The sequence below is a fragment of the Mercenaria mercenaria genome, chromosome 12 (genome assembly GCF_021730395.1).
Source record: "Mercenaria mercenaria strain notata chromosome 12, MADL_Memer_1, whole genome shotgun sequence".
NCBI lineage: Eukaryota > Metazoa > Mollusca > Bivalvia > Venerida > Veneridae > Mercenaria > Mercenaria mercenaria.
The window spans coordinates 15499648-15521679 of record NC_069372.1 but is presented as its reverse complement, the minus strand read 5'-3'; the positions used below and the strand labels follow the sequence as shown (position 1 = coordinate 15521679).

At 35.8% G+C, this 22032-nt stretch overlaps 1 protein-coding gene across 1 annotated transcript in view; it reads right to left on the bottom strand.

Moving 5' to 3' along the window:
- LOC123533799 (serine/threonine-protein kinase Chk2-like) overlaps nt 1–20702 on the bottom strand; it is a 40174-nt gene extending 19472 nt beyond the window's left edge. Inside the window, exons 1-8 of the mRNA XM_045315677.2 lie at nt 20455–20702; nt 16916–17040; nt 16520–16598; nt 16023–16088; nt 10536–10626; nt 8990–9098; nt 8174–8227; nt 3955–4019 (exon numbers count right to left, since the gene is read on the bottom strand). Of these exons, the coding sequence (XP_045171612.2) occupies nt 3955–4019; nt 8174–8227; nt 8990–9098; nt 10536–10626; nt 16023–16088; nt 16520–16598; nt 16916–17040; nt 20455–20575 (710 nt within the window). The 5' untranslated portion in view covers nt 20576–20702. The remainder of the gene's footprint in view (nt 1–3954; nt 4020–8173; nt 8228–8989; nt 9099–10535; nt 10627–16022; nt 16089–16519; nt 16599–16915; nt 17041–20454) is intronic.
- Between the last annotated feature and the right edge of the window lie 1330 nt (nt 20703–22032).

The following is a 22032-nucleotide window of genomic DNA, read 5'->3' as shown; positions in this document are numbered from 1 at the left end:
CAGCAATTTTCATGTAAACAAAAAGTATCTTATTTTTAAAACATTTTTAAACTTTCAAAACTGCCCACATTTCTCTAGCATATTTTTTTTAGTATAAACTTACTAAACGGAAGCAAAAGTATAAGAATATCTTGTGTTTCTGATGTATTAATAATGTATATATATATATAAGCACAGACAGTGCTTGACTCCCTTTGCATTCTATCATTGCTATAATTATATCTAATTGCTGTTAATAACAGAATTTGAGTACTTTATGGTTGATCTGGATTAATTACAGTCACAGCTGGATTTCAGTATCACGAGAACCAACTATTCATTAGATCAAGTACTCACTGTAAAATACTATGTACTAATTTAGACCAATCAGACGCAACTCTATAATTAGCACCAATCATAGCCCACTTCCATAGATAGCACAGGAAATTTAGTGTATAAATAGGTTAACAGATGACAGACAATGAGATCATTTTTTATCCAGCAATTGATGTTTCATATCAAGGATTCAATGAATAATTTATCCCAGCACCTTGATAAGGAAGCTATTGTGGCTACACTGTTAGCGCAGATAAATTACTTAAAAGGAGTTGTTACACTTTCAAAGACAGAAGAGGATTACAGTATCACAACTAGTAGTTGAGTTTTTGGGCCAGTGCATAGAAGTTATACCTTTGCCTTAGTCGAATGCTATAGACAATAGCATATATCGGCTGAACATCAGAAAGGCTGAGACGGAGACACAGAGTTTTGTAATCTACTGAGACAGTAGAAGAGTTCCAGCTTAAAGATTGAGCATAACTGGCAAAGTACAGCAAAGGTTATACCTTTGTGGTAGTTGAATGCTAAAATGTTAGCATACATGCACTGAGCATCAAGGATTCAGGGCAAAATTTTTAATATACTGAGTTGCAGCTTAAACTAAGAAGACATAGGCTGAATATCTATGTGATTGGACTCCTATGTTGTTGATTCAAAGACATCGTCTCTCAGGAACTTCAACAAAAAGACAAGTCAAGTATAGTAGTTCCAAGCCTATAGGAGTTTCAGCTGAATGTTATTTAGTTGTATGCGTTAATTGAAAACATTGAGTGATTTGCCTGATACCTAAAATTACTGAGTTCAAAGTTTAAATCATATGAAAATCATTAATATACAAATCATTTAGGCAAGGTAGCCAGAGGAAAATTTTACATATACCGTATTTTCCCGAATAAACACCCCCGGGGGCATTACATTTTCCAAAGAGGGGGCATTTATTTGAGGTAAAAAAAATAAAAAAATGAAATTTTTTACAAAACTTAAAAACATCGTTCAAACTAACTATAAAGTGTTTCTGTGTTGTTTAATCCCCCCAAAACGTAATTATTTGGCATCCAATTTAATGCAGTGAGTCTTTTATGCATTTAAATACGGTACCTCATGTATTCCATGTCTGGCTTTTTGACATGCTCGCAATATTACATAATACGTCATGACCCAAACAGCTGTGTTGTGCTCCGATAACCTTTTCCTTAGTACATGCGGGTAGCTAATATTTAGCGCAATACACAATGGTTCGGCGTGCTGCTTATGTGCCTGCTTTTAAATTAAAAGTTATTAAAACTGCCGAAGAAAAGGGTAAACACTTTGCTGCAAATCTGTTTATAGTCGACAGGAAGCGTGTGCGCGAGTGGTGCAAAAACAAATCAAAAATGGATTTACTGTTTAATTTTCTATTTGATGATTGGATACGTACCGTACTTAGTATAAACGTTTTGGACTTACGGTACATGGACTGTTTAAAAGTGTGTTTAATTCTTAATACACTGGATACTTACCTGTGAATTACTTTTATGTGGACTTATACAAATGAGGTAGGTGATTTTTTTTTCGTTCTTCTTGACTTTTTTTCCTCCAAAAAGGGTGGGTGGTGGGGGAGGGCGTTAATTAGAGGGGGGGCCTTAATTTGGGAAAATACGGTAAGATATATATTCTCACCAGCTCTGCATTTAACAAAATTATTTGGGCCAACACTGTGACCTCTAGAGTGTTAACAAGCTTTTCCTTTGATTTTGAGCACAGGTGAGCTAAAAATTAACAAGAGGACCATGATGGTCCTGAATCGCTCACCTATCCCCACATGACCCAGTGTTGAACTGAGTATGACGTCATTATTTCTATTATTTGACACAGTGACCTAGTTTTTGAGCACATGTGACCTAGATATCATCAAGATAAAAAATTCTGACCAATTTTCATGAAGATCCATTGAAAAATATGGCCTCTAGAGAGGTCACAAGGTTTTTCTATTATTTGACCTAATGGCCTAGTTTTTGAAGGCACGTGACCCACTTTTAAACTTGATCTAGATATCATCAAGGTGAACATTCTCACCAATTTTCATGAAGATCTCGTGAAAAATATGGCCTCTAGAGAGGTCACAAGGTTTTTCTATTTTTCGACCTACTGACCTAGTTTTTGACCGCACATGACCCAGTTACAAACCTGACCTAGATATCATCAAGCTGAACATTCTGACCAATTTTCATGAAGATCCATTGAGAAATATGGCCTCTAGAGAGGTCACAAGGTTTTTCTATTTTTAGACCTAATGACCTAGTTTTTGACCCTACGTGACCCAGTTTCGAACTTGACCTAGATATCATCAAGGTGAACATTCTGACCAATATTCATGAAGATCTCATGAAAAATATGGCCTCTAGAGAGGTCACAAGGTTTTTCTATTTTTAGACCTACTGACCTAGTTTTTGAACCCACGTGACCCAGTTTCAAATTTGACCTAGATATCATCAAGGTGAACATTCTGACCAATTTTCATGAAGATCTTATGAAATATATGGCCTCTAGAGAGGTCACAAGGTTTTTCTATTTTTAGACCTACTGACCTAGTTTTTGATGGCACGTGACCCAGTTTCGAACTTGACCTAGATATCATCAAGATGAACATTCTGACCAACTTTCATAAAGATCCCATGAAAAATGTGACCTCTAGAGTGGTCACAAGCCAAAGTTTACGGACGCACGGACGCACGGACGACGGACACCGCGCGATCACAAAAGCTCACCTTGTCACTTTGTGACAGGTGAGCTAAAAAAGGAATGAATTTTTTTTTTTTTTGCCGGGGGGGGGGGGGGGGGGGGGGGGGGGGGGAGGGGGTGTGACCAAGGCAAGGTGGTGACCAGGTGTGGGTACACAATTTCACATGTTTATAATAGATGTTTATGGAAAAGAATGAAAGAAGTTTAATGAAATTCTACCAACTGGTTGGTTTGTTATGTACAAATCTGTGGATTTTTAAACAATTAAAGGGCAATAACTCTAAGAAAAATTGACAAATCCAAAAAAGAAATGGACGGGCATCACTGATGTATGTTGGTTCATATTTATTACAAGTTTCATGAAATTCTACCAGCTTGTTACCGAGAAATGGCTGCAGACATGGATTTTTCATTAAATCAAGGGCAAAAACTCTAAGGGAAATTGACCAATCCAAAAAAAACTTGACGGGCATCATCGCAGTATGCTGGTTCATGTATATTTCAAGTTTTATGAAATTCTACCTGCTAGTTACTGAGAAATGGCTGCGAATGGATGCACACACCGACGGACACATGCACAACACGATTTCAATACCCCCCTCCCGATTTCATCGGCGGGGGATAATAATAAATACCTCTTTGCATCACACAGACTCATAAACATCCTCTGTCAATCAGTGTTATGACTAAGATTGACTGGTAAATGTAATCCTATAAACTAATAACATTTTGTTGCGGCGATCATCCTGACCAAGTTTCATGCAGATGGGGCCAAAATTGTTACCTTTAGATTGTAACAGTGAAACTGTTAACAACATATGACAATCAATGATGACGATGGACACAGGGTGATCACAATACCTCATCTTGAGCAAGAGATAACTAAATGTTTTCTATTCTAAACTGAATACTTACAGCTCTAATACAATAAATAGAACTTCTGGTGTGTCTATCACATCCTCTATGCCTATAATACATGGCTGAAAGTTAAAATTAAAATGGAGATATTACAGCTTCTAAGTCTATAATACATGGCTGATTTTACAAATGGAATAATATCTTCTATTCCTATAATACATGGCTGTAAGTTTAAGTACAATTGAGATCGAAACTCTTCAATGCTAAAAACACAAGACTGAAATTTCAGGTACAGTGGAAATTTAACATATTTCGGAAGAATACAGCATATTGATTTAACATCAATGCTAAAATCAGTTACTTGAAAATCAACACATTTAAACACTATAGCTATCCTCCAAACATAGTTAATACCTCCAGACGTTGCTTTGATACAAGGAAAGAAAAATGTTGTGATTATGACCTTTGACACTTGATGAGATGCACAATTAAAACTAATTTTATAAAAATCCTTCCCTTGGTTAAGTAGAGCAAATTTAAGCTATTTTATCTATGAACTCCAAGTGTGACCTTGACCTTGGACCTTATAACCTGGGTTTTGCACTCTGCATTTCATCTGGATGAGGTTAACAACTGATGTTAATTTTACGAAAATCCTTCTAGATCTAAAGCATACACAAATTTTAACTATTTGATCTTGGACTCAATCAAACCGAGTCTGCAATTTTCACTGTTTGCATTGTTTTCGGTGCTTCCAAGGGATCTACTTTCCAGATTTTATTTACTTCACAATAGCGGGTGATAAGTGCTGCGTAGCGGCCGTAAAAAGTCGCCCCGACTTCATCTCAGTGTTGTTATATTTTCTGGTCCTTCGGGATCATTGATTTCAACTCATTTAGATTTGAAGATTGAATACTGCTTAAGCCGGTGCTAGGGGGCATGGGCAGTGTTGCATTTTCCATTACTGCTCATGAACAGACTCAATCAAACCGAGTCTGCAATTTTCACTGTTTGCATTGTTTTCGGTGCTTCCGAGGGATCTATTTTCCAGATTTTATTCCAAATGTGATCTTGACCTTATACTTAGAGACCTGGATGGCTCAGCATAATATGGCAGTTAAGTGGCCATATTTGTTTAACAAATTAAGTAACCATGGCTTGAAGAATCTGGCAATGGTTCACAACGAAAAAATGAAATGCAACACTCCCACTGGAACAAAATTCGGAGAAGACCTTGCCATGATGCCACAGACCAAGTCTGATGAAGTTCCGACAGGCTGTTCATAAAACGTAGTTGCTTAAAGGTATTTCAATTTTTTCTTCTAATAAACCTTAAATGGGGTCAAGTGCCCCCATTTGAATAAATATAGCATAAGAACTTATCATGATGCTACAGACAAAGTTTGATGAAGATCCATCATGCAGTTCATGAGAAGTTGTTTAAAGGTTTTTTTTTCTATTTTTAGCTCTAGCAGCCCATACAAAGGGCAAAGTGCCTCCAATTGAACAAAGTTGGTACAGGCCCTTATAATGATGCTACAGATCAAATTTGGTGAAGATCCATCAAACCGTTCATGAGAAGTTAAGGTATTTCTATTTTTTAGCTCTAGCAGCTCCTACAAAGGGCATAGTGCCTCCAATTGAACAAAGTTGGTAGAGGACCTTATAATGATGCTATAAATCAAATTTGATGAAGACCCATTTTTAAAAGTGAAGTCATTTAAAGGTCAGAGCTCCAGATAAGATGCATATTTGCGTAAATACGTTTTGAAATTTACAAAAAACGCATTTAAAATCAAACCTACGTGTACTGATACGCATTGAAAAAACAGGATACGTATTTTACTCGATTTAAGTGCGTAATCCAATTTTATCGTAAATCAAGCACATCCTTTTTGTAATCGAGCCTACAACAAACAAAAATGGCGTCTCATAAAAGCAAACGCAAAGGATATTGTAAAATAATGCCATTTTCTTCTTCAAGTATATAAGTGTGTGACAAGAGATGACTCGGACAATGCCTATCGCTAAGCACGTGATCTATGATATATTATGGGTAACTGTTGAAAAAGCCGAAGCACCATACATGTAGGTTTTTTTGAAAAAAAACATTGACAGTCAAAGTATCACTGGCTGTTGATATATCGCAGTGGTCAGTAACTGGAATAGTGTAGTGTAAGATGTAATGTATGCAGTAAACAAAATGTTAAAACTATTTGAATGAAGGCTGAAAAAATATTCAGGAAAACAGCATTGGCCGACAAAAGGCACTTCAGCAGAGCACATGAATATCAGAAAATTATACAAACAAACAGTTATTATTATTACCCTTTTAAATGATTTCGAATTCTGAAAAACCATTTAGAATTCTAAAATACCCTTTTGAAAAAACATCTAGGAGTAAAATACCATTTGAAAAAACATCTAGGAGTAAAATACCATTTGAAAAAAAAACTAGGGGGTAAAATACCCTTTAACCTAAAATCTTATCTGGAGCTCTGAAAGGTGTTAATATTTTTAGCTCTAGGGACCCCTAAAAAGGAACAAACAAATTTTGCAGAGGGCCTTATAATGATGCTACAGACCAAGTTTGATGTGGATCCATCAAGTGATTCATGATAATAAGTTGTTAAAAGGTTATTCTATTTTCAGCTCTGGTGGCCCCTTTGAGGGGCCAAGGTAAACCATTTGAACAACTTGAAAGAGGTCCATGCCAGGATGCTACTGACACAGTGTGGTGTAATTCTGACCATTACTTTCAGCAAAGATGTTTAAGTAAAAATAATAATGCAAGATGCAGTACAACATACAATTTACAATGGACCATCCAAATATAGCTAACCCTGAAGAAATTTCAGGTGAGCTAAAAATCTGGCCAGCGATTTCTGCGATGATAGTTTGAAGTTTGCCATATATTCTTATAGAAAAAAAAATAACAAGGGAAGGCATGTTTTAAGCAAAATCAAAATAACACTAGCGAATTTGCTAGAGAATCATCCAAGCAATACTGCTGTGATATTATTCTGAAACTGTTCAGTGGTTTCTGGGAAGATGACTTTCAAAGATTTTCAGTTTGTTCTCAAAGCAGCTTTTTGACCTCTTGTTTTGACCGACATAACCCAAATCTAAACCTAAATTTCCCAAGTTAGTGGATGCATTACGACACACATTTTCATGCAACCCCTTGTAATACTTAAGGGAGTAGCCCTGTTCTGAAATGGCAATGTTTCACTCCAATTGAACTTAACATCTTTTTCTGCTGACAGCTTTTGAAAATGTTAAGATGAGAACATTAATTTTGAAATTCTAAATATAATCATAATCAGTTACAAAAAATCTTGAAATTCATTCAAAAAATGGTATTGTATCATGAAAATTTGAAATTTTAATAGTTTTTATGCACAAATATCACAGACTTAAAAATGAAAACACAATGTAAGTGACTGACATGATGCTAATACCAAAAGAGTTGCATGTACATATATCTATATATCTTACTAATAAAAAAACAGGTGCTCCCTTAAATATTCAACCTAGTATACATTTCAGTATAAATTTACTTACATGTTTAAATACAGACTTGCATGTTAAATGTAAATTTGTAGAGTAAATAATCTAAGGTTATTCTAAAAAGTCTAACATGCTTAACCCTTTGCATGCTGGACACAAATGATTCTGCCTTTGCAACCAGAGTAGATCATGATCAGCCTGCACATCCGTGCAGTCTAATCAAGATCTGCACTGTTTGCTATTCAGTCAGTATCTTTTTGGTAAGCACCCCTTTTAACAGTTAATGGTACTGTCCAAATTGAAAGATGGACAAGTTCACTATAGAAGTTTAGCAGGGTAATTTAGCTTACAGTACTGACCTGGGATGCTTACACATTCTCAAAAATCATAAAATGTAGTTCTATACTGTGGCACTAACGATGGAAATACGTCAAAACTCTCTCATTGTTTAATCAGTATAAAAAAAATGCCTGATCCATGATTAATCATAATGAAAATCAGATATATCAATTATGGTCAAGCTAAACTTTTCAATTTCAGACAAGAACATAATTCTTGTGATTAAAGTATGATTGAACATCATGCCCAGGATTTTCAATTGTTCCTATTTCGCCTAATTAGATATCATTTTATGTACAAATTAATCGCTAACCGTGGACATTGTGCCAGATTTAGCTAGGGGGCATTATTACGACATCAAAGTTTGTCAACAAAGTAAAGCTTCCTCTATGATCACATCATGGAACATTCATTCATGAATACTTACATGTTTTAATGCCTTCAAAATCTTCACCTCACTCATCACTTGTTTACTTAAATTCTGAAAAATAAACAAATAGGAAGTATGTTACCTTAATATCATAGTAAAACTAGAGCTGCTTTTGAGAAAAGCCCATGTCTCCCACAACTGCCTAATCATCTGAATAGTAGTATATGAGTCAACCATGCACCAACACCTCAACTGCCTTATCAGACTTTGAGTGCTTTGATTATCAAAAACAAGTTTCAAGGGCCATAATTCTGAAGTGCCTGAGCCGATTTGTCTAGTTATCAAAGTTGGCCAAGGACTTATTGGCAAACACATTTTGTTCAAGTTTGGTGAAGATCGGATGAGAAATGTTCGACATCAGAGTGCGGACAAGCTTTGTGACAGACACACAGACAGGGGTAAATCAATATGTCTCCCACACCACTGTGTGGTGGGAGACATAACAACTGAATTAGGTATACCAGTATCTGATTCCCCATGTCACCTTCTCCACAAGCAATCTTGTCATATCTCAAATCCACAACAATATCAGACATCTTTCAATATCAGTTCCATTTGGAACCTTTTTTTTCTGTCTAAAACAAGAAACCTTAACATACAGTTGTAATAAATAAAAACCTATATCCAATATTGAAATGATCCAATCATACAACAAATGAAGTGGTCTGGCTCTGGTAAGAGAAATTTTAGTGGGCGAGGTTTAAGTAAATCCTTATTCCGATTGTGCCTGAAAAGATGTCAGTAAATTTTGTATTTCAAACATATTACATCATTGAAAGGCAGGAACTGTGTGAAGGTTTCTAAACTACTTACCACAGCATGTTTGCCCCCAGTGGAGAACTTTTTTTTCGTGATGATTTTAACAGCAAATCGTTCGCATGATCCTTTTGAAAATCCAAGTCTTACTTCCCCACATGCACCTCTGTTTAATATACAAATGTATAAAATATCATAAAATCAATAAAATGGGAGTACTGTGAAAGCAACCAGTAGTACAAACTTATTGGCATATGAATTCTGCAAGGAATCCTGGTAAGTTACCTAATATAGGAGAGCAAACCGTTGTCACGCTTTCGAAATAATGGAAAAAATCTGCATTCCTCTTGCTTTTTACAACTATCTAACACTGATTTTCACTCACTTTATTACTTTTTAGTCATATATACGTTCTGTGTCAAACTTGACGGAAATGAACATGCCGAAAAAGTTTCACCTCATCTGTAGGCAGGTAGCTTCAAACAATCGACAACTTTCTTTTTAAAAAGCAAACTAATATTTCAAAATATTTATTACTTGTATTCGAAGATTTCCATCTCTCAACTTAGTTTGCTAACCATAAAATGCTTCAATTTTTAGGGGATGATTTTTTTCAGTTTGAGGCACTTCTATTATGTGGAGACATAAATTTGTGGATTACCACTTTTGAAGACAAAAAGAACAGGAATTTTATTTGTTCATTGTGGTTTAATTTTATAGATTGACAAATCCGAGAAAACCAAGCCCATTAGCCCTTTGTCAATATTAATGAATTTACAGTAATAATTTTTAACTCCCTGAATACTTTGAAGGTTAAAATGAAGTAATACTCAATAACTATAGTCAGGGTTCAAATTTAGACAAGCATACAAGCTAAATGCTAGTGGAACTTGAGAATAGCTAGTGGGCTTGGCATGTACTAGCTAATTTCAGCTAGTCAATTACTGTGAAATCATTAATATTCGTGGGGGACTAATTTTCGTGGATTTCGTGGTTGAGTCAATCCACGAAATTTAATCCCAACGAAAAAGTAAAATTTCCATTCATTTTATATTCAAAATTTGAAATCCACAATTCATATCCCCACGAAATTGCCGTTTTGACCAAAACCACAAAATTTGATGCCCACGAAATTAAATGATTTTACAGTATATACCAAGCAAATGTCTTCAAAGCTTTAATAAAGCTGGTTCTGCAGGTACATGTATACATTTTTCTGCATGAATTCAAGGAATGATATCATGATTTATTTTTATAAAATGATATTTCATTGTTCAACAAAACTCTGATATAATGCATGATTGCAGCTGGCAATTAGTAAACATGGAAGGCTTTGACTTTAGCTTGTAAGTGGATAAAAATGGCACTAGCTATTTTTAAGCTAATAGAATTTTTTTTGTGTGACTGGCTACTTACGGAGATTAATCAGTAGGTTTTGGCCAGTAAAATATTAATAAAGTAATTAAATATTATTGTTTAACATTAGCTAGTATCTTTTCATTTTAGCTAGTGAACAAAAAGGACACTAGCTACTTTTAACTAGTAGAAAATGTTGCTAAATTTGACCCCTGCTATATAAAAGCTGCTGAAATAAATTACCTACCTTCCTAATGTTTTCGTGAGTGTATATTTCTCTTTAATTTCTGCAGGTAGGTCCGAGTCATTTGCACTAGACAGGTCCATATACATAAATGCTGAAAGTGAAAGTAAGGAACAGTTACAGAAAATAATAAAGCAGATCATATAATTCAAGAAAACAATCTTTCAAGTATGAAAACAATTGTCAAAAATCTGAGATGATCTAATAATGTTGATTTCACATATTATGAAATAGAATATTGAATGATATTCATTTTTTTTTTTTTTTTTTTTTTTTTTTTTTTTTTGGTTGGGTTTAACGTTGTACCGACATATTTTAGGTCATATGGCGACTTTCCAGCTTTGATGGTGGAGGAAGACCCCAGGTGCCCCTCCGTGCATTATTTCATCACGAGCGGGCACCTGGGTAGAACCACCGACCTTCCGTAAGCCAGCTGGATGGCTTCCTCACATGAAGAATTCAACGCCCCGAGTGAGGTTCGAACCCACATCGATGAGGGGCAAGTGATTTGAAGTCAGCGACCTTAACCACTCGGCCACGGAGGCCCCCTGAATAATATTCACTATAATTATTGTTTCATATACAATTTTAGTCAATCTGAAATGGAAAATAAACAATTTCTCTACCCTGTTTTTCTAACAAATGATAATTTAATGTAATGATGCATTAGTCACTTTTTATAATCAAGTAGGATCACCTTCAACAAGGAAATTCAAAATGGTTTCTTGAAAATTTCTCTATAATTAACCCTTAGCCTGCTAAATTTCTAAAATGGACTGGTCCATCACTCAATTTGGGCGATACCATTCATTATTCGAAGGGGTGTTCACTGAAAATTTACTGACTGAATAACGAACAGTGCAGACCATGATCAGCCTGCACAGATGTGCCAGACCATGATCAACCTGCACGGATGTTCAGGCTGATCTTGGTCTGCACTGGTCGCAAAGGCAGAATCTCTTGCCGCCAGCAGGCTAAAGGTTAAATCAGAGTTATCTGTCAGAGTTGAAAAGTGAAAAAGGTCCAAGGATGCTACTGACCAAGTTCGATAAATAATCATCAAGCAGTTCATGAGAAACAAGAGCTGTCCGTAAGACAGTCAAGCTCGACTATTCGAAATATTGTCCCAGAAGCAGGAAAATATTACCCAAAAAGGTTAAATATCAAAAGATTTTCTAAGTCCAAAAGGGGCCTAATTTGACCAAACTGAAGGTCAGAGTTATGGGACTTGCTGCTATCCACTAGTTTTATAACCCCGAAGGCACATGTGAAGTTTCAATTCAATATCTGCATTATTTTCCGAGATAGTAACTTGCATGTAAAACTTCAACCAGAATTTTCTAAAAGGGGGCATAATTTGCCCAAAATACATGTCAGAGTTATGGGACTTGACCCAGTGAGGTTGGTAATTGATCTAGAAAAAGAAAAAATAAGTTTCAAATCTATATGCCTTTTAGTAATAGCTGTATGTACTTGCATGCAAAACTTTAACCAGGATATTTTAAGTCCAAAAGGGGGCATAAGTTGGCCAAAATGAAGGTCAGAGTTATGGGACTTGACCAGGTGAGGTTGGTAATTGATCTAGAAAAAGAAAAAATAAGTTTCAAATCTATATGCCTTCTAGTAATAGCTGTATGTACTTGCACGCAAAACTTTAACCAGGATTTTCTAAGTCCAAAAGGGGGCATAATTTGGCCAAAATGAAGGTCAGAGTTCTGGAACTTACTGCTATCAACTAGTTTTATAACCCCGAAGACACATGTGAAGTTTCAAATCAATATCTGCATTAGTTTTGGAGATAGTAACTTGCATGTAAAACTTTAACCAAAATTTTCTAAGTCTAAAAGGGGGCATAATCTGCTCAAAATACATGTCAGAGTTATGGGTCTTGACCCAGTGATGTTGGTAATTGATCTAGAAAAAGAAAAAATAAGTTTCAAATCTATATGCCTTTTAGAAATAGCTGTATGTACTTGCACGCAAAACTTTAACCAGAATTTTCTAAGTCCAAAAGGGGGCATAATTTGGCCAAAATGAAAGTCAGAGTTATGGGACTTGCTGCTATCAACTAGTTTTATAACCCCGAAGACACATGTGAAGTTTCAAATCAATATCTGCATTAGTTTTGGAGATAGTAACTTGCATGTAAAACTTTAACCAAAATTTTCTAAGTCTAAAAGGGGGCATAATCTGCTCAAAATACATGTCAGAGTTATGGGTCTTGACCCAGTGATGTTGGTAATTGATCTAGAAAAAGAAAAAATAAGTTTCAAATCTATATGCCTTTTAGAAATAGCTGTATATACTTGCACGCAAAACTTTAACCAGAATTTTCTAAGTCCAAAAGGGGGCATAATTTGGCCAAAATGAAAGTCAGAGTTATGGGACTTGCTGCTATCCACTAGTTTTATAACCCCGAAGGCACATGTGAAGTTTCAATTCAATATCTGCATTATTTTTCGAGATAGTAACTTGCATGTAAAACTTCAACCAGAATTTTCTAAAAGGGGGCATAATTTGCCCAAAATACATGTCAGAGTTATGGGACTTGACCCAGTGAGGTTGGTAATTGATCTAGAAAAAGAAAAAATAAGTTTCAAATCTATATGCCTTTTAGTAATAGCTGTATGTACTTGCACGCAAAACTTTAACCAGGATTTTTTAAGTCCAAAAGGGGGCATAAGTTGGCCAAAATGAAGGTCAGAGTTATGGGACTTGACCAGGTGAGGTTGGTAATTGATCTAGAAAAAGAAGGCACATGTGAAGTTTCAAATCAATATCTGCATTAGTTTTGGAGATAGTAACTTGCATGTAAAACTTTAACCAAAACTAGAAAATGCTTTTGTAAAAAAGCGCATGTCTCCCCAAATGCAAAGTCCTATAGGCAAGAAGTCAATAGGGTTCAGGAGCGAAAGTCAAAGAGACACTGATGGTTGGCTGCAATAGGGATCATCTACTTGGCATGTCCAGTCATCCCGCTAAATTTCATCACTCTTGGCCTAGTGGTTCTCAAGTCACTGTTCAGGCTCCTGTGACCTTGACCTTTGATCAAGTGACCTCAAAATAAATAGGGGTCATCTACTCTGCATGTCCAATCATCCTATTAAGTTTCAATATTGTAGGTCAAGTGGTTCTCAAGTTATTTCCAAAAAATGATTTTACATGAACAGGCCACTGTGACCTTGACCTTTAATTGACTGAATCCAAAATCAATAGGGGTCATCTACTCTGCATGTTCAATCATCCTATGAAGTTTCAACATTCTGGGACAAGTGGTTCTCAAGTTATTGATCGGAACTGGTTATCAATGTTCAGGCCCCTGTGACCTTGACCTTTAATGGAGTGACCCCAAAAACAATAGGGGTCATTTACTCTGTATGAACAATCATCCTATGAAGTTTCAACATTCTGGGTCGAGAGGTTCTCAAGTTATTGATTGGAAATGGTTTTCCATGTTCAGGCCCCTGTGGCCTTGACCTTTAACAGAGTGACCCCAAAATCGTTAGGGGTCATCTACTCTGCATGACCAATCATCCTATAAAGTTTCATCATTCTGGGTCAAGTGGTTCTCAAGTTACTGACCGGGAATGGTTTTTAATGTTCAGGCCCCTGTGGCCTTGACCTTTCACAGAGTGACCCCAAAATCGTTAGGGGTCATCTACTCTGCATGACCAATCATCCTATTAAGTTTCAACATTCTGGGTCAAGTGGTTCTCAAGTTACTGACCGGAAATGGTTTTCAATGTTCAGGCCCCTGTGACCTTGACCTTTAATGGAGTGACCCCAAAATCGTTAGGGGTCATCTACTTTGCATGTACAATCATCCTATGAAGTTTCAACATTCTGGGTCAAGTGGTTCTCCAGTTATTGATCGGAAATGGTTTTCAATGTTCAGGCCCCTGTGACCTTGACCTTTGACGGAGTGACCCCAAAATCAATAGGGGTCATCTACTCTTCATGATCAATCATCCTATGAAGTTTCAACATTCTGGGTCAAGTGGTTCTCTAGTTATTGATCGGAAATGGTTTTCAATGTTCAGGCCCCTGTGACCTTGACCTTTGACGGAGTGACCCCAAAATCAATAGGGGTCATCTACTCTTCATGATCAATCATCCTATGAAGTTTCAACATTCTGGGTCAAGTGGTTCTCTAGTTATTGATCGGAAATGGTTTTCAATGTTCAGGCCCCTGTGACCTTGACCTTTGGCGGAGTGACCCCAAAATCAATAGGGGTCATCTACTCTTCATGACCAATCATCCTATGAAGTTTCAACATTCTGGGTCAAGTGGTTCTCTAGTTATTGATCGGAAATGGTTTTCAATGTTCAGGCCCCTGTGACCTTGACCTTTGACAGAGTGACCCCAAAAACAATAGGGGTCGTCTACTCCAGCAGCCCTACAACCCTATAAAGTTTGAAGGTTCTAGGTCAAATGGTTCTCCAGTTATTGCTCGGAAATGAAGTGTGACGTACGGACGGACGGACGGACAGACGGACGGACGGACAGGGCAAAAACAATATGTCTCCTGGGGGAGACATAATTTTCTAAGTCCAAAAGGGGACATAATTTGCTCAAAATACATGTCAGAGTTATGGGACTTGACCCAGAGAGGTTGGTAATTGACCTAGAAAAAGAAAAAATAAGTTTCAAAGCTATATGCCTTTAATTGATGGCTGTATGTACTTGCATGCAAAAACTTAACCAAGGTGTGACGCCGACGCCAGGGTGAGTAGAATAGCTAGACTATTCTTCGAATAGTCGAGCTAAAAATAAGTTTCAAATCTATATGCCTTCTAGTAATAGCTGTATGTACTTGCACGCAAAACTTTAACCAGGATTTTCTAAGTCCAAAAGGGGGCATAATTTGGCCAAAATGAAGGTCAGAGTTATGGGACTTGCTGCTATCAACTAGTTTTATAACCCCGAAGACACGTGAAGTTTCAATTCGATATCTGCATTAGTTTTGGAGATAGTTACTTGCATGTAAAACTTTAATCAGAATTTTCTAAGTCCAAAAGGGGGCATTATAATTTGCTTAAAATACATGTCTGAGTTATGGGACTTGACCCAGAGAGGTTGGTAATTGACCTAGAAAAAGAAAAAATAAGTTTCAAAGCTATATGCCTTTAATTGATGGCTGTATGTACTTGCATGCAAAAACTTAACCAAGGTGTGACGCCGATGCCGACGCCAGGGTGAGTAGAATAGCTAGACTATTCTTCGAATAATCAAGCTAAAAATTGTTTAAAGGTTTTCTATTTTTAGCTCCCATATAAGTATAGTTAGGTTGAACAATCTGAACCAACATGAGAAAGGTGCATGAATGATGCTGCAGATCAAGTTGGGGAACAACCATAGAGGAGTTCATGGTAAGAAATTGTTTTAAGCCTTTTCTATTCAACTCTGGCACCCTAAGTGCAGCCAAAGAAAACCATTCACTTAATGCTCAGGTAGGGTCAAAAAGAAAACGAGAGTACATGGAAACCTACCTTTATTTTTCTTCAATGCCAATGCAATTTCATCATTGTTGTTTATAACTTGTTTGCACCCTTTCCCTGAAAAAGAAACAACAACAGTCTGATACAATTTTGTGAATAGCTTTTTTTAACAGTACTATGATGTTCCTGGCTTTTCTTCCAGTGTCCAGATATCTTTGTACTGACATTTGTAAAACAAATTTATGTGGAGCTAAAATAGAAACTTCACTTATGAAACAATGAAATAATGACCTGGCACAATTTTCAATTACATGTTAGGATGTTTGCAACAGAAAGTCTGGTATCAAGCTGAATGATAGTTGTATTGCATGGTAACACATTTACCACTAACACATTTAACGTTTTGATTTCCAGTGTAAAATGAACCATGTGGGTCAGTTCAAAAGTTTGAAATAAAATAAAAATAATTTAGAAACAATAAACAATAATAGAAACATGATAAAATTTATATTTCATAATTATGTGAAGATAATGGTACATATACACACCAACTTTTTCCCCATTAACAAATGTGCCATTACTGGACATATCTTCCAGAAATACATGTACACCAGTAGTGGTAAGTTGCTGAAATAAGAGCGAAAATATGAATATTATAAACTTTCAGAAACTGATTTAAACAGTAGTTCGCAATTACAACTGCTTCAGTACTTCAATCCTGTCAAAAGGCAAACTGGCAAATTTTGACTGTGAAATGGTAGAACTTTTTTAAGGGCTATAATTTCAGCTAGGCTTATCACTACAACAAAACAGAGTAAAAAGTCAAGAGAAGGTAAATAATCGTAATTTCCAAAGTTATTTTTGTGCCAAGTTACAATATACTTGCCCTGGTCACCCATATTATCTAGAAATGCATCTCACTGACAGTGTGGACTTCTACTTACTCTTGAAATTTTGAAATGCACTTTACTGTAAGCCTGAAAACACTGGTGTTTCTTAGCACCATTGTTGCTAAATGGCACATCACAGTTGTCCCCTCTACCAAATGAATACTCTTCTTTTGACAGATCTGTGCAAAAATATAAATAAAATCTTTATGAAAATGGTGGGGGTTTGGGGTGAGGGCGAGGGAAGCTGTCACATGAGGAACAAAGCCACTTCCAAACAGAAAATTCACATTGCTTTGAGTAGAACACTTATTTACTCTCAAAAACTTAATGAAGAGATGGAGGAAATGTGAATATTGTTTACCTAAGTACCCTTTGTGGTTTTCTAACTGCAATTCTCTTCCTCTGACACTTTCAGAATAACATTTCAGGGGTGGCGAAATCTGATTTTAACTTGCTTGTCCGTTTTTGTTAATTGCTATTTTGTACTTGTCCATATGATAGTTATATAGTAAGTTCTGGTCAAATTTCACTTGTCCATACAAGCTTTGGGACAACCTCGGAAATACGGACAATTGAATTTGCCACCCCTGCATTTGACAAAAAAAGATTACTTCAGCCTACCCTTCAAAAATCCTGTAAGACTCTGGTTTCCTTTTATCTTGAATGCTCAGACATAGAAGACATGTTTTTGAAAGAAAATGACAGTTTTTGCAATTATGCATCTCAATGTTGCACCAACATCATCAAAATAAAGACTTGTAAGATCAATGTTGGCAAAAAGCCGGTCAATATGAGTATTGACCGGGCCGGCGGTCAATATTGGTTAAAACCGGTCAATACTGGTCAATACCGGTCAATACTGGTCGATTCAATACTGCGGTCACTCTTGGGTGGTCAATACTGGTTTATCCAACACTTACAAAATGCACATTCACAGATTAGCACAGGCTGTAATATTAATATAAAAATAATAAAGCAATTTGAATAATATAAAATTTTGTTCATTAAAAAGTATAGTGGTCAATACTGGTCCATTCAGTTTTGGTCCTTGGCAATGTGTCCTGGTCAGGCTCAATTTTGGACAATATATTTAGACTGGTCAGTGGTCAATACTAGTTTATTCAATGCTTTTATCTTCTTACAGTAGCCTTTATTTTGAATTAATTAAAAAAATATTACTATAAGTTACACTCATTGAAATGGACAGTACTGGTCAATTCAAATTTTGGTCCTAGGCAATGTATCCCTGATATATACATATAGTGGTAAGAATACTTTGATTGCATAACTTATTTTTTTTAAACAACTAATAAGTGACTAGACAGAGTCACAGACAGGCCTGCAACATATAATCTGTTGTATATTGTAAGACATGGTGTCAATTAGTCAATGTGACAATTGCTGTCAAAATACAATTAAACCACTTCCATGAAAGGTTCCAGTGTTCACAGCAATTTTTCATTAAATTATATATACCAGTAAAAATAATTATATTTATCACTTGTGAATCAAACACTTACTGCTACAGTTTATGATATGTATATACTTTCTACAAATGAAATGAAGTTCAGTTAAATTAGCAGTCTTTCCACTTATTGTGACATTTCTGTAGAAAAATAATATGTCTTTGTAATCTAATCTAACAGAAAATGTTTAATGACCAGTATCAATCAGTACTGATCAATCGACCACTTCTGACCAATTTGGGAGTATTGATTTGGTTGCTTTAACTAAATAATAATGCCTGCATTCACCTTAATCAAGCACCAAATGCGTTAAAGTCATTATTTAATTGTTCATAAACTCTGCAAAATATCTTAATAGTCAGTATTGACTAATTGACCAGTATTGACCAATCGACCAGTATTGACCGGTATTGACCACTTCAGGGAGTATTGACCGGGGCGGTTTTAACCGGTTAAAACCGCTGGTTAAAACCGGGGGCGGTTTTAACCGCCCAACATTGTGTAAGATCCAAATTATCTTTTAACTCTACACTTTGCATCATTATTCATGCATCACTCAAAAGGATCCTCCAATGATGTAATTGAAAAATAAAGATTCTATACATTAGACTAAGGTATACTTTTGACAGAATTGCCTTTATTCCATAATTTCATCAGTGCAATCCCAGTCAAGAGCAAATGACATCACATTTACTGAAAATGTTGGGGATAAAAATTATGCAAAATGTAATGGAATGGACTTCTTAACTGAAACACAAGTTCAACTGATTGTGGAGTGGACCAATAATTGATGTTCAGATAACTCATGGCCTAGTCCATTTGTAGATATTATTGTTTTCATTCTTATTTTAATCATATGCCAATACAAATCTATTAAAGTTAAGCATTTCCACTAAATGGACCAAAAACTTCTGTTCATGATCAGGTTTTCTCATCCAAATGGCAGAGCCTTTAAATTTCATATCAATTAAACTAAACAGCATATAAGACAGAAAACTGACAGTTTTTTATCACATTAATAGATGTGTGAATCAAGATAAAATTGAGAGATTATGCGATGACAGGCAAAAACAGAAAATTTTAAACAACAGGAAGGACCTGTAATCATGCGAAAAATTTAAAGAATTTAGCTAAATCAATTTTTTAAATCACCATAATATTCATTTTTTATTCATACATATAAAAATGTGAAGAAAAAACTTTATTGTGAAGAAATAAATACATGTACTGTGATACTGTTATTTAAACTGCAATTAACAATTAACTTCAAAATGCACCAAGTTACCATGTTATAAAACATTTTAGACATTAATAATTGGCAACTGGAATTGATCACAGCCTCAGTGTACAAGTTAAAAGCAGTGAATATAATAACATCATTACCGATAAAATATATTTGGATCTTTGTGTGCGGATAGGTTTACGTGTATATATTGTGAAGATTACTACTAAAAACATGTGACATACGTGAATCACAGTCTTGTATTGTAACCAACAGACTTACGTGCACCTGTTAATCATGATCGTTATATAACTGAATTCAAAAGCGTATACCGGCATGATTATTATGAATTTTAAGGTGTATACCAACATGAATATTATTTTCACTTTTTGCAAGTTAATTTAGAACTTATTATTGATTTTGGAAACCCTATGTCACAAAAAGCACTCAACCAGTGAGTTGAGTAAACAGGAAGTTTCAATCGTCCTTGCCAAAGCAAGCGAGCGTGTGGAATTTTTATACCCTTCAATACTATGCGAGTTTGATTCGTACTTCACCAGGCTATCCCGATCACGGGATCCATACACTGAAATGCACCGTGATGGTTTGATTAGGCTATCCGGCATGTCCTGCATGTTTACTGAATTGATGTGTGCTCAACTAGCCCGACTGAACAGAATACGAAATGGGTGATATCGTTGTACCTGGCAATCGGTGTACAAAACGTCACAAGAGCCCACCTACTCAGTCCAAATTAACAGACAGTGACATGGGATAACCTGTTGGAAACTGTCGAGATCATCAATTTAGGCTAATGAAAAAGACCTTCTGTATACAGGTTTATAAATTTGCAAAATCACTATTAATATTATCTAAGAAAGTTCCCAAAGATATAATTTTCTAACCTAATGCTATAAAGCTTTCGCCAAGGGGAAAGAGCCTTCCCCATGCAGAACTTTCCTGAGAAGATTCGTCTTCTTCACTGTATTCCCCGTCCATGACATCTTGTGTTGGCAGTGTGGCCATACTTAAAGCAGTTATTTTTGTGACTAGTGCACGGTGAAATTTGGAAATATGATGATTACACCAAAACAGACAAAATTTGTTTCAGCATGCAAAAATTGACGATGAACCTATGGTAACAACCGAAAAGATCCGAAAATAAACCGAAAGAAACCCAAAGCGAAAAAATGAAACCAAATTGCCAGTTTGGCTAAAACCCGGGATCGGGATACGGGATATTTGGACTAGAGATAGGCTGTAACGCTTATTATATGAAATATGGTGCTAACTATGACACAGAAAGCTCTTATTTCTAATACCAGTTTAGTTTCACTGTCACTATAGTCTGTCCCACCTAATTTTGGACCTCAACTTTGGGCTGATATGAAGAAATGAAATGGGATCAAAGAACATAAAACATGTTTTTGTGAATAAAAAAAAAGTCACCCTCGAGAATTTCAAGGATTTTTGAAACAATCGTGTGGTTTTCCCGTGCGACTTAATTTCAATTTTTCTATGGGAATTCGCTGTTGTTTATTTCTGGTCGCCATTGCCAAATATTCTCTGTTTTGGAGATTTTCGGGAAATTTCACGTGTTATTCCTTGGGGACGTTTCACACTTATTTTTTACACTTAGCTATTTTTCCTCCCGTAAGAAACAGAATGGGTTTGAAATAGAATTTATAATTCAGTATACAAACGAAGTTTTGAAAAACGTAAAAATGAAAAATAGAAAAAGAACTTACTTTGCATGAAATAATCCGGCCATTAAATAAAATATTCAGTTATAAATTCCTTTATGCCATAATCATTATTCCATTTATCCTTAAATCCTTCCAAACGATGTCCAGTTCAATGTACAATTTTCAACGTTCATGAATCAGAAGTTTTACGCTGAAAATCCATCATCCGAAAATTGATCCAGTCAATCTGCGGCAGTCTTTCGAAGAATTTCAGGCAAATAGCTGAACTATGCATTTGAAACAATATCATTAATCACAGTATTTTCCAAATGCATAATCCAGGAAGAACCTGTACGATACAAAGACGTCAACTGCTTCAGCCTCCTTAGAATATAGCCTTCTACACATTTAAGAAGCTCGCCATGACACAATAACTTTTCCACGCTAAATTCCAATTATGTCATACAATATATGACGTCACTAAATAATCTCGAGCGATCAAGTGCATAGGCGGCACATGTGGGCTCTCTTACGCCACCACAACAATAATTAATTAAGTAAATATTGAAGCTAACCGAGTCCCGAATTTAAAGAGGATAAAGCAAATTATCTGTTGAATGTGCCAGTCTGACTAGATTTACGTGGATAAAATTTAAATCAAAGGCGGGAATGGTTCAGTTTACTTTAACTTTGAGCCCAGACCTAAATCTTTAATAGTTAATTTGTTTCCTTTATAACATATCGATACAGCTACTTTAAAAGAAAACGTGTAAAAAGGGATTTTTTTTAATTGACAAA